We start from the raw sequence: 13,595 nt of genomic DNA, 5'->3' as shown, positions 1-13,595 counted from the left end.
GAAGAAAGTTGCTATTCTGTTAATAGATTTTCACTCTGTATCTTCCTTGATTTAGTATTTAATTTTTATTATTCAGTTATTAACTGATGTCTGTAATCTGTAATGACTCACTTCTTTTCTTTCTACTCTTTTCTAAAATTATCTGACTTTTATTTGAAGTATTTAAACTCATTTTCACTCTTAGAAACAAGCAGGACATTGTTTGAATTGTAGTTTTTCTGACTTTAATTCTTTTCCTTAAGTAAAATATTGGGACTCTAACAGAAAAAATGAATGGCTTCAAGTGGTGGGATATGATATTTTCAGAGCAGTTAAAAGTCTATGACATTTTTAATTTTTAAGAGTTAATATCATTGGAGGGACTTCCCTGGTGGCACAGTGGTTAAGAATCCGCCTGCCAATGCAAGGAACACGGGTTCGAGCCCTGGTCCAGGAAGATCCCACATGCCACGGAGCAACTAACCCCATGTGCCACAACTACTGAGCCTGCACTCTAGAACCCGTGAGCCACAACTACTGAAGCCTGCACGCCTAGAGCCTGTGCTTTGCATCAAAGAGAAGCCACTGTAATGAGAAACCTGTGCACCACAACGAAGAGTAGCCCTTGCTCACTGCAACTAGAGAAAGCCCGCACACAGCAACGAAGACCCAACACAGGCAAAAATAAAATATAAATAAATAAATAAATTTATAAAAAGTAGTTAATATCATTGGAATAATATATAGTTTCTAAAGCAAGAAGTATGTAAGTTGTGTTAATAGGAATATATATAAACTGGAAAGAAAAAGCTGAATACAAAATACTATACAAATACTGGTTATAACTGGCAGTAGCCAGCCTCCAAGATGGCCCCATTGATCCTCACCTCCTAGTATTTGTGCCCTTGTGTAGTCCTCTTGCACATTTCATCAGCATTGGTCTGTATGACCAGTGGAATATGGGGAAAATGATAGTGTATGACCTGAAGGGTCGTACAAAGCATTGCTGCTTCTGCATTGCTCTCTCTTGGATTGCCCACTCTGGAGGAAGCCAGCCAGCACATTGTGAAGACATTTAAGGCTTTATAGAGAGTCCATGTGGGAAGCAACTGAGACTTTTTTCCAACAACCAAGATCAGCTTGCCAACCATTGAGTGAGCCATCTTGGAGATGGGTCCTCGGCCTTATCCAAGCCTTCAGATGACTGCAGCCCCAGCCTGCATCTTGACTACAGTATCATGAGAGACCCTGAGCCAGAACTGTCAAATTAAGCCACTCCCAAGTTCCTGAACTAGAAACTATGAGATAATAAATGTTTCTTGTCATTCTAAGCAACTAAGTTTGGGGGTTATTTGTTGTGCAGCAATAGATAACTAAGGTACAGGATCCTAAAATATTTATTGATTTGATATGTAGAAGAGAATTTGGACAATGTAAACAGTGTTTACTATCTTATAGATTTCTTTTGGAAAATCACTTTATCACAGTTTTAACAGTTGAATGTGTTTTGTTAGAGAGATTGAATTTAGCTATAGACCTAATAGATTCAGAAAAAGAAAATTATAGCTCCTCCTAAAACAAATTGAATAGGTATTCATTAATCATTCTCTCTTAAAAATTTAACTATTTATGAAAGTATTCTCCCTTTTTATGTCACTTTGCACTTTATTTCTATTGTCACTTCTCATTGAGCACCTTACTGGATGGATACTCTTCTAGGTGCTTGGGCTACATCAAAACAAAAAAGAGGGGCCTCCCTGGTGGCGCAGTGGTTGAGAGTCCGCCTGCCGATGCAGGGGATACGGGTTCGTGCCCGGGTCCGGGAGGATCCCATATGCCGCGGAGCAGCTGGGCCCGTGAGCCATGGCCGCTGAGCCTGCGCGTCCGGAGCCTGTGCTCCGCAACGGGAGAGGCCACAACAGTGAGAGGCCCACGTACCGCAAAAAAAAAAAAAAGAAAAAAAAAAAAAAAAAAGATTTCTCCTCTCAAGGAGCTTATATTCTATCAGAGAAAGGCAGATAGTAAACATAGTAAATAATCTCTCTAGTACGTTAGAATTGATAAGTGGTGTGGAGAAAAAACGTAGACCAGTGTAAGGGGGATTGAGAAAGCAGATGGAGGTAGGGGAGAGTGAGGGAGAGTGGTTAGAGTAGTAAAGATAGGCCCCTATACAGAAGCGGCATCTGAACAATGATTTGAAGGAGTTGCAGGAATTCATCAAGTGGATATATGGGAAAAGATTGTTCCAGACAGTGGGGCCAGCTAGAGCAAAGGCCATAAGGCAGGAGCCTGTGTGACGTTTCAGCACGGAGTGTGGGTGGGGTGAGTGAGGTGCAAACTGTTAGTAGATGAGGTCCGAGAGGTCATGGGGTGGGAGGCGGAGCAGGTGGACCCGTGAAGGCTATTGTTTGGACCTTGCTGCCCTGAGGGAAATGGGAAGTCAGTGCTGGACTTTGCAGAAGAGAGACATGCTCTAACTTATAGTTTAAAGGATGACTTAGTTGCTTGTTAAAGATAGACTCTAGGGGAGTCAGGGTAAAAGGAGAGATCTGTTAGGACAATATTAGAGTAAATCATATGACAGATGATGGCGGCTCTGGCCAAGGCAGTGGTGGTGGAAGTGGTCAGAAACAGTCAGATTCTGGAAATGTAATAAAGGTAGATAGACCAGCGGGAAACAGATCAAAAGCTCCTGGTCATGCACAGGAAAGAGATCAAGCTACTGTAAGACTTTCACATCTGATGCCAGTCTTTGACCATCTTTCTCTGCTCTGCACTGTCTTCCCCACCCCCATAGCTACCTTTCCCTAGTACCACACTGGCTGACCTTTCCTGTGGCCTAGCAGTTAAAACTGTGCGCTCTGGAATTAGTCCATCTGGGTTTGATTTCTGGCTCTTTTCACTTATCTACTGTGTGGTCTTAAATTACTTAAGCCTAGGGCTTCCCTGGTGGCGCGGTGGTTGAGAGTCTGCCTGCCGATGCAGGGGACACGGGTTCGTGCCCCGGTCCGGGAGGATCCCGCATGCCACGGAGCGGCTGGGCCCGTGAGCCGTGGCTGCTGAGCCTGCGCGTCCGGAGCCTGTGCTCTGTAACGGGAGAGGCCACAACAGGGAGAGGCCCGCGTACCGCACAAAAAAAAAAAAATTACTTAAGCCTCAGTTTTCTTATTTCTAGAATGGTGATGTTAATAATAGAACTACCTCACAGGGTGGTATTGTGAGATTAAATGAGATAATCCATGTAAAATACTTCACATAGTGCTTGGCAGATATTAAGATCTCAGTAAATAATAGCTGCTATTATTATTATTACCTCAGATTGTTTTCCTTTGGCCACAGTCTTTCCTCTGCATTAAATGCTAACCTTCTTATACCTCTTCCCCTCTAATCTTCTATTTTTTTGTTTTCATTGTTTCTCAAATCCATATGACAGAAAACTCTTGAGGAAATTTAAAAATGAAATAAGACTATCCATACTTTCCCTGCTATCTGTTTTCATCTTTTTATAGTCTCTCTGCTCTTTGTCCGCATGTCTCTGTTATTTATGTAGGTACTTCTGCTCATTTTTCATAATCAGTTTAAATGTCATCTCAGTGCCTTTCCTAATCCTCTAGGTAGAGTTAGTCATCTGTGCTTTGGGCTCCTTTAGCATTTTTGTTATTAACTTTAAAAGATGTGGTTATTTGTATATGTATCTGTCACCTCTGCCACACTCTGAGCATCTTGAATTTAAAAGTCTGTTTATTCACCTTTAATTCTCTGGCACCTAGTACTTTGTAGGCACCAGTAAACACTTGTAGAATTAGACAAGTGAGTGGAACCTACCAAGGCTCCCCACCCTAATCCTTCTTACATGTAACTGCCAGATTCATATTTGTGACACTCCCTTGCTCAAAATTTTCAATGGCTTCCCATCGCCTGCAAAGTGAAGTCTAAATTCCTTAGCTGAGTATTTGGTGTGTTGTACTATCTGACCTCAGTTTGCCTTTACAATTTTATTTTCTACTACAATTAGTCAAACTGCTCTGTTTACTATCCCTTGGGGTTCCCCCATCCCCTTTCTGCATCCGTGTCTTGATTCATATTATTTCTTTTTCCTGAAAAGCGCTCCTCTTCTGTCCCTAGTTCCCCTCTTCAGTACCCTCCTCAAATGCCACCGCTTTCACAAGGCCTTCTCTGATCATCCCAGCTGGAAGTAATCTCTCCCTGCTTTGAAATCTCAGAGCATGGAACTGTGGTACTTGTCACATTTTAACTTTACAAAGGTAATTAAATGGACATGTATTTTTTTTCCTGTTTACTGTAGTATCTCTTTTGTTTAAATTAATTAATTTATTTTTGGCTGCATTGGGTCTTCATTGCTGCACACAGGCTTTCTTTAGTTGTGACGAGCGGGGGCTACTCTTGGCTGCGGTGTGCAGGCTTCTCACTGTGGTGGCTTCTCTTGTTGCAGAGCACGGGCTCTAGGTGCACGGGCTTCAGTAGTTGTGGCTCGCGGGCTCTAGAGCGCAGGCTCAGTAGTTGTGGCATACGGGCTTAGTTGCTCCGCAGCATGTGGGATCTTCCTGGACCAGGGCTCGAACCCAGGTCCCCTGCATTGACAGGTGGATTCTTAACCACTGCGCCACCAGGGAAGCCCTACAGTAGTCTCTTAAAGGGCAGGTCTAAGATGATTCATCTTTGCCTGCTATACTTTATACTTATAAGTAGCACTAGGCAACTGATGATTTCTGGAATGGCTAAATGAACGAATATGTGAATAAATAGACTTCCTAGAATAGCACTCCTATAGGCTGCTTTGGAGGGGAAATGGGAGTTGTGGATGTGATACATAGCCATAGTAAGACACTGGGAAAGAGGGTGCTCCCTGCTCCAGTGCTCCTGTCTGCAGATACCATTAGCCCAATTGTACCAAGTTCATTTAGGACGTATTTCCTGATGTCTGACATGTTCCCCGCTCAGTACTTGGCTTTAGAAATAAAAAAGATATTATGTACCTTCACCTGTATACCCTTCAAGTAGCAAAGTGTTCCAGGGCTCTGGCCCTTGGTATCAGGTATGTAAGTCCTAAGTTACATCCTCAAATGAGGCATTGCTTACCGTGCTGAAATCTATCTCAGACTTACCTTATTAGACCCACCTTGGTTTTACTTTGCTTGGCTAACTTATGCTCTGGGTGTTTTGGCTAATCCACTCCCATGGTTCAGCTTACTGTTTAAAAATTTCATTCTAGTTACACTTTAAATTTGCTTTATGTTTAATTTTTAACTTTGTTAAAGCCAGCTATGCTGTGGAACTCAGAAGAATTGGCAGTGGGAGCTTTTACATTTCAGTGTTTTCAGATGTTTTGGTAGACCTTTCTAGGCACCTCTCTCATTCCATTATTTTACACTTTTGGGAAATACTGTCATTTTATTCAGATCAGTCAATATTGATATTTGCTTAAGGAGGGAATAGAAAGCCATAAATAACTGTCAGGTGTCACCATGGAACTGTATAAGGGAAACAAGTCCACTCATTTGGAAATCTGATTTGATGCCTCCAGAACAATGGTTTCTCACACCTGTCCTCTTTATTCTGGTACACCTCTACATTCCAGCCATACTGAGCTCTTAATATTTGAAGTTCTCAAGGTTCTCCTGTGTCACTTCCCCAGGGTAATTCCTGTCTGATTCAGGACTCAGGTTATGCCTCTCGTCCCTTAAAAAGCCTCCCACTCCCTTCCAGCTCTATCCTTCTCCTTCTAAGATGAGTAACTTGTCCCTTATGTCCATTGCTGTCATACCCTGTGCATAGTTCTGTCAGAGAACTTGCCGCAGTACATTATAGTGTTGGTTTGTCTGTTTCTTCTGGGCCTATATTTGAATTCTCTTTTGTATCTAGAAGCTAGCACAGTGTCTGGTATATATTAGAAACTCAGTGATGCTTATTAATTAGACAATTCAATGCCAGCCTTCTAAATTCATCTCAAGGATGGAAGCTATTGAGGAGTGCTGTTCACTTCTCTACTATTGGGCTAATGTTGTAAAAACATGAATCAATATTCTTACATGGTTACATATTTTTAATTGTAAACATAGCATTATTAAATAATGTTGTAAAAACATTAATTATAATCTCCTGTGTAAAAACCACACAGAATTCAGTTCCTCAGCAACTTCAGCCCTATAGGCAGTAATTCTGCCAGTTGGCACTTAACTATTATAAAAGTAGATGAACCAGACAATCATGTATACTCAGAAAAAAGGTAGCTAACGGAGGAATGAAGGATACAGAAGGGAGTGAGTTAGCAGAATGCCATGTGTTAGTTGCAAACTAGCACAAAGGTGAATGTGATTCACGAAGCTAGCTTGATTCAGAAAGGCTGAAATAGGAGCAAAGAGCAAAAGGCAACCAACAGTGAAATCAAGGATTCACAGAGATCGGGCAGGCACGAGCAGGTGAGCACACAGGTAGGGCCCGCATCCTGTGGGATTGTGGACTCAAGCTCTGGGTGACATGGAAGAAGGGAATCCAGAGTGTGATGCTTTGGGGAGGCTGAGGGGGAAGGACTGGTGTTTACTACAGAGACAGAGATGCACTGAAAAGACCTTAGAAGGAGATGGGCATAGTGACAAACCCTAGCTGGCACCAAAGTCTCAAAAGAATTGATGAGAGGGCTTTGTTGGGGGTGAATAAGGAGATAGCCAGAGAGATTGAGAAGACCAATTCTGAAAGGAGTGGATTTAAATATACCGATATATACTCTTCAGTCTATGTACATTATTTTGAGTAGCATATAAAACTTTGTAAATAACACATTGGGAGAAACAATCCATCCTTTAAAGTTTGGAATCATGATCTTCCCATGGGTGGGTAGTTACTCTCCTTTTGGAAAGAAGTCAGCTATTCTTATTAAATGGATGAGATACAGTCCCTGAGTCACTGGATCACACTGTTCATCCCTTCAGGGTATATATTCAACACCTACTATGTGCCAGTATTAAATTATGTAGTGTATTAGAAGGTGAGAAGTGCTGTGGAGAAAAATAAACAGGGAATGAAGGTAGAAGACGTACATGTGACCAGGTGGGTTGCAATGTTACAGTAGATAAGGAAGGACTCTCTGAGAAGGGGACATTTGAGCAAGCCTTGTAGGCTGTGTCATGTAAAATAGTGCACCATTATATGTGCTCTAAGTTGTAAGCCTTTCTAATACCATCCTTAAAGTAGCTAATCTTAAAGAAAAATGAGATTGGAAGTGGTGTTAGAAGGTAAGGGTTGAGAGCAGAAGGTGCGTTTTATGTGTTCATCCTTTGCTTTTCCTAAAATCTACTGTTTAGTTTACACTGAACACCTGGTATGACTGCAGTTTTCACTTCATGAAAACAGATAGCTATTATGCATTTTTTTTCTCCTTGAAATTTCTTTTGGAAGAAAACAAATGTTTGCTTAATGGAAACAGAAGCTGGAACAGTTTTTTTTCAGAAACCACAATAACAGAGAAAATATGAGTGAGCCCTGAAGAAGTTGCTGTGGAATCAGTCATAGTGATGGAAGCAGGCTGGTGACTGGAGAGCCCCTAAATACACTTCCTGAGAATGTGGAATATGGTTTGAACTTTGAACAAGGCAATGATCTGTTAATACTCAGAATCTGAAAGGTGGTTTTTTTTCAGTTCTTTAGATTGATCTACATGACCAGCCTAGTTGCTGGAAAAGAAGAATCCACCAAAGGGAGTGATTTAAGATGTGAGTATGAATCTGGCCAAGCAGCTGCCCTGTTGCAGTGGTTGATTTCCTGAGATGAGCTTCCTTTGTTTGAGATTCTAAGTTTTCCTTTCCTTAGCCAGTAGCTCTCATTCTTAACGACAGAAGTTGAGCCTTGAAGAGTGCTCAGACTGATAATTCTAACTCTGCCTTTGAGGTACTTCAGAACAACTCTAGTTATTTTAAATAGTTTTACATTCCAAATGCAATTAACTTTAATTAGCTTTATTTTATATGATATGTCACCTGGGAAGGGAGGCATTTTGATAAAATGAACCCTGGGAGATCCACAAACCTGAGAATGATTAAGGATCCTCAATCTGTACTCCAGATATACCAAGTATTCTATTAGAGATTTGCGGACTGGGAATGGGGACTTTGGAATTAGATCTTGTTTAACTAGTAGCTATGACTCACACAAGGAGAAGTTCAGAGGTGAAAGATGGATCAGAAGACCCAAAACTGTTTTGAGCAAAGTACATAAAGGGCAATTAAGGAAGCCTTAAATCTTAGAGGATAGATAGGGCATTCTTCATTAATACCAGGAGAAGATACAGCCTATGCAGGAGACATTTTCCCATGTATCTTATTCTAGGTTTTCTGCATCATTTGTACCCAACCTACCATGATATACAAATCCAGAACAAACAGTGCTGAGCACTTATAAGTTTCTTGCCTTGCTAAGGACATGTTAAGAAATACAGGCAGTAACTTGCCATAACTCACCACTGACCTGCTTTATGACTTTCAACAAGTCATTGAGCCTTTCTGTCTTAATTTGCCCACCTGCTCTAAGTTCTTATGGAGATAACATGGCCTAACCTGTGAAGGATGTTTTAAAAACCATAATGGTCTAGTTAAGTGTTTTTGAATTAAGTTGATTTATTTCCTTAAAATGTGGTTGAATGTGCAAGCCACTGGCCATATCGTTGTCACAGGTGGCCTGATTTTTAAAGGCTGTGAACACCCCAATACTAGGGACTTTGTAACTTTTTTATAACTTTAATTCAGAAATTGAAGCTTCTGTTTATCAATCAAAAAGAAGAAAGAGGGAATTCCCTGGCAGTCCAGTGGTTAGGACTACACACTTCCACTGCAGGGGACACCAGTTGGATCCCTGGTCAGGGAACTAAGATCCCACAAGCCATGCAGTACGGCCAAAAAAAAAGAAGAAGAAGAAAAAGAAGAAGAAAGAGACGGAAAGAGAGAGGAAGTGTTAGTATATGATCTAAAGACAAAATTGTCAAAATGGAAAGAAAAAAATTAGATTCAACATTAGGAGCAGGGTGGCAGAGAGAGCTTTTGAGTATGTGAGATCCACCCTACAATTAAAAGCAGAGCATGGGAAAATATATTTCAAATCCCAATGTCCTTTTGCAACCAGGTACCCTTCAGAAAAGGTGCTAAGAGCCTATGTCACCCTGGTCTAGCTTGTTGTGCTGGTTATTAGGAATAGAGAAGGAGCAGCTTAGGGAAAGGGGCGGGATTTCTGTAATGGGTGTTTCTTCTTTTACAAGTGTAAACAAAGAGGCCAGTTGGTCTAACCTTGCGTGTCTTTGTCCTATAAGCCACTGCAGGTGTGTTAGCAGCACTGCTTCTGTAACGGAAGACTCACTACATCTTGGAAGAGAATGGCCATTTCCCAGGGGGCAGCCTTTTTCATGCTGGTAGTGTCCTGTGTTTGCAGCACTGTCTTCCACAGAGACCAGCAGACTTGGTTTGAGGGTGTCTTCCTGTCTTCCATGTGTCCCATCAATGTCAGTGCCAGCACCTTGTATGGAATTATGTTTGATGCAGGGAGCACTGGAACTCGAATTCATGTTTACACCTTTGTGCAGAAATTACCAGGTACGTGCAACTGGTACCCTCACCAGAGTCAACAAATCCATACTTTAGCAACTCCTCCCAGAAATAAATGTGCTGAGAGTGTGTGATGTCAGTTACAGAATCTTACAGCGACTGAATGTCTTTCTTCAGAGAACACTTTGGGCTATAACTGAACACATATGGTTTAATTCAGTGTGAAATTAAGAGAGATCTGGACTGCCTGTAGTCTGAAACCCATGTGTCCAAGAAGTACAGCTGTAATGTGTCTTTCCTTTTCTCTAAAGGTGACTATTACTCCAGGGTACAGAATATTGAGAGTGGTCTTGAGAGAAAGATCACTACCATGCTCGGAAAAGGGGATGAGGGGACCCTGAAGATTAACGTTTTCTAAATATTCAGTGTTCTATCCTCAAGTTACACACAGAGTCTAGGGAAAGGAGTAGAAGCTAGGTGTCCACCAGAGAAATGGCAGAGGGACCCTCAGTGATTACTTTTCATCCTCCATCCCCCTACCCAATACTCCTGCAAGCCATTTCTCACAGGTGGGATGACTTGGAATATCTGGGGGAAGTAGCAGGTTAATATGATACAGAGCCCAGAATCAGAAACAGCCTAACTTTTTTTTTTTTAATTTATTTTTGGTTGCCTTGGGTCTTTGTTGCTGTGTGCGGGCTTTCTCTAGTTGCAGGGAGCTGGGGCTGCTCTTCGTTGCGGTGCATGGGCTTCTCATTGCGGTGGCTTCTTTTGTTGCAGAGCACGGGCTGTAGGTGCGCGGGCTTCAGTAGTTGTGGCACGCAGGCTTCAGTAGTTGTGGCTCACGGGCTCAGTAGTTGTGGCTCGCGGGCTGTAGAGCACAGGCTCAGTAGATGTGGTGCACGGGCTTAGTTGCTCCGTGGCATGTGGGATCTTCCTGGACCAGGGCTCAAATCTGTGTCCCCTGCATTGGCAGGTGGGTTCTTAACCACTGCGCCACCAGGGAAGTCCAGAGACAGCCTAACTTTTGATAATCAGCCATCTCTCTTCTGTTTTGCTCCATGGACAACATAGGACAGCTTCCAATTCTGGAAGGGGAAATTTTTGATTCTGTGAATCCAGGACTTTCTGCTTTTGTAGATCAACCTAAGCAGGTGAGTTTTTTACAATTAGATGTTTCAATTCTCAAATGCCTTGATAACTTTACCACACCACTGCTGTTAAATATCTCATGCTGTTCACTACTGATATTGAGGTCATGTGTGAGATCAGTTTTCTGTCCTAGCTAATCTCCTGGATAACAGTAATTGTACACCCCAGGCTCACCAGGGCTTAGGTGGAAGGAGGTGTGAAAATAGATTGTGGCCATGCAGGGATAACACGGTCTTTCAAGAACTACCAAATGTAAAATAGATAGCTAGTGGGAAGCTATCTACTGTGACCACCTAGAGGCGGGGGATAGGGAGGGTGGGAGGGAGACACAAGAGGGAGGGGATATGGGGATATATGTATATGTATAGCTGATTCACTTTGTTATGAAGCAGAAACTAACACACCATTGTAAAGCAATTATACTCCAATAAAGATGTTAAAAAAAGAAAAAAGAAAAAGAAACTGCGCTCTTTGTATTTACTGTTTAAGATTTTGATTTGAAGCCATCAACTGCATCAATTAATGTAGATGGAGAAAATGGTTGTGAAGTTCTATAAGGTAGGAGGTATACACATGGCAATTAAGGGAATATAGATCCAGTGAACTCCACTTCAGAGTGCCCTTATACAGCACAGAACCATGCTTATATTCTAGAAATTGGGCAAAACCCACGACAACAAAAATTTTCAGTAATAGAAGATGAATGTAGAGTTCTGTCATAACTGTATTTCACATTTGAGCTCTCACAACATACAGCACCCCATGTCAGAGGCCACAATGATATAAAATAGAATAAGGCAGAATGTTGAACTTTGGTAGCATATATAAAGGTGTTGTTCAGTGTCACAAGTGTAATCATTAACCAAAGGAACACCTGATGCTAAAAATGGCTTGAACTTGAAGAACCGAGAGGATGTTTATTTTCTTAGCTTGCTGTTATGAAATGGCAAATGTGCTAGAAAATTAGGAGCTGTTGAAAGCAACCACATTATTAGAAACTGATTTGACATTTGGAGAGTAAAACTGTGTTGTGGTTGCTAATAATTATAATGATTAAGAGGCAGCGTGTTGTCAGAACAGATGTTTACTCAGATAAACAATGGCTTTAAAATAACGGTTTTTAACATACCATAATTTGAACATCTGCTGTGTGCCATGCAGGTAGGTGCTGGTAATGCAAAAATGAACCTGATGTGTTCTGTCCTTGTAGAAGTCATAAAAGAGGTAGCATAATAACAGCTGCAGCTGGCATTTTTGTGGCAGCTCCACACAGTCTGCTGCATCTAACGCATGCAACAGTTTTGTATGATGGTATCTCCATCTCACAGCGGAGGAGACCAAGCCCCAGGAGCGCCAAGTGACCTATGTTAGGCCACAGGGCTAGCGAGCAAGTCTTCTAACTCCAGGCCTTGTTTCCTTCACCATACCAACTTTCTGGCCTGAAGCTAATTTTTTAAAAAATATGTTGTTATTAGTGAATGAATATGAAATTCTTTAATATTAGATACCATTTTTCTTTGCTTTGCTTTTTTTTTGGCTGCGCCATGCTGCTTATGAGATCTCAGTTCCTCAACAGGGGATTGAAACTGGGCCACAGCAGTGAGAGCACCGAACCCTAACCACTAGACCACCAGGGAACTCCCCCCGTGAAGCTAATTTTTATTTGAGATAAAATAACAATTAAAATGACCACACTGTAAAAGAATCTTTTTTTTTTTTTTTTTTTTGCGGTACACGGGCCTCTCACTGTTGTGGCCTCTCCCGTTGTGGAGCACAGGCTCCGGACGCTCAGGCTCAGCAGCCATGGCTCATGGGCCCAGCCACTCCGTGACATGTGGGATCTTCCCGGACCGGGGCACGAACCCGTGTCCCCTGCATCGGCAGGCGGACTCTCAAGCACTGCGCCCAAGAATCATTTTTATTATAACTTAATCAGAATGAAATGGCTTCTCCTTCTTCAAAGAAGCCCGCTTCTTTAGGTCTCTGCTCTGTGGAGCAGAGAAGGGTCGGAGCCCTCTGCCACCTCACTCCTGGTACTCTGCCAGAGCATGCTGAGGGAATGGACAAGCTCCACTAAATGAACTGTTCACTGGATACGTGAATCATCTCTTTTGAAGGGTGCTGAGACTGTTCAAGAACTCTTAGAGGTGGCCAAAGACTCAATCCCTCGAAGTCACTGGAAGAGAACGCCAGTGGTCCTGAGGGCAACAGCGGGACTGCGCTTACTGCCAGAAAAGAAAGCCCAGGCTCTGCTCTTTGAGGTAGTTTTTGTTTTTTACAAGAAACCAGTAATTTCTTGCCTAAGTCCTTCTCTAGTTTCTTAAGGAAAAGGAGTGAGTTCTGCTAAAATTTTATCTAGGGAAAATGAAGAGTGTAGTTTTCTAAGCATTATAGGATACAGTCAAAATGCAGAAATCTATTCTATTGCCTTAGGGAATCCAGATTTCTTTCTTTTTTTGCTAGGTAAAAGAGATCTTCAGGAAGTCACCTTTCCTGGTACCAGATGACAGTGTTAGCATCATGGATGGATCCTATGAAGGTGAGAGAGGTGTTGATGTATGTTCTAGGGGGAGAGGGCCAGGGTTAACAAAAGATCTGATTAAAGGAACTGGGAACAGGGATGGGGGTGCTGAAGAAAAAGGAACTAAGTAAGGAGAATAAATAAGGAGAACAAATAAGCAAGGAGGAAGGGGATAGCAGGAAATGGAAAGATGGGGAGAGGGAAATGTATGCTTTAGACATGAAATTTAGAGAGAAAAAGAGTAAAGATGGGGCTAGGGAACGGGGGTAAAAAATGCTCTGGATATAATCTTTGTCTTCTCTCCTTTTTTAGGCATATTAGCTTGGGTTACTGTGAATTTTCTGACAGGTAATATATTCTCAAGTTTATATCTAAGACCTTAACTGGGTTTCACA

At 41.9% G+C, this 13,595-nt stretch overlaps 1 protein-coding gene across 13 annotated transcripts in view; it reads left to right on the top strand.

Annotated features, from left to right (window-relative positions):
* Positions 1–13,595, top strand: part of ENTPD5 (ectonucleoside triphosphate diphosphohydrolase 5 (inactive)) — a 43,727-nt gene that overhangs the window by 10,783 nt on the left and 19,349 nt on the right. For 11 of the 13 annotated variants that reach the window (XR_014015454.1, XR_014015455.1, XM_081229794.1 and 8 more), the window contains 6 exons: positions 7,637–7,709; positions 9,296–9,575; positions 10,602–10,681; positions 12,797–12,940; positions 13,143–13,218; positions 13,513–13,548. Coding sequence is in view for 11 of the 13 variants with exons in the window: in XM_081229794.1 (XP_081085920.1) it covers positions 9,359–9,575; positions 10,602–10,681; positions 12,797–12,940; positions 13,143–13,218; positions 13,513–13,548 (553 nt within the window). In the remaining 2 variants the exon portion in view is untranslated. Of the gene's footprint in view, positions 1–6,399; positions 6,420–7,636; positions 7,710–9,295; positions 9,576–10,601; positions 10,682–12,796; positions 12,941–13,142; positions 13,219–13,512; positions 13,549–13,595 lie in introns of those variants that run through there. The other 2 variants (XM_081229787.1, XM_081229788.1) reach the window with 2 other exon arrangements.

Source organism: Mesoplodon bidens (genome assembly GCF_964165515.1).
Source record: "Mesoplodon bidens genome assembly, chromosome: 3".
Taxonomy (NCBI): domain Eukaryota; kingdom Metazoa; phylum Chordata; class Mammalia; order Artiodactyla; family Ziphiidae; genus Mesoplodon; species Mesoplodon bidens.
Note: the sequence above shows the minus strand (reverse complement) of the source record. Positions and strands in the feature narration are given on the sequence as shown.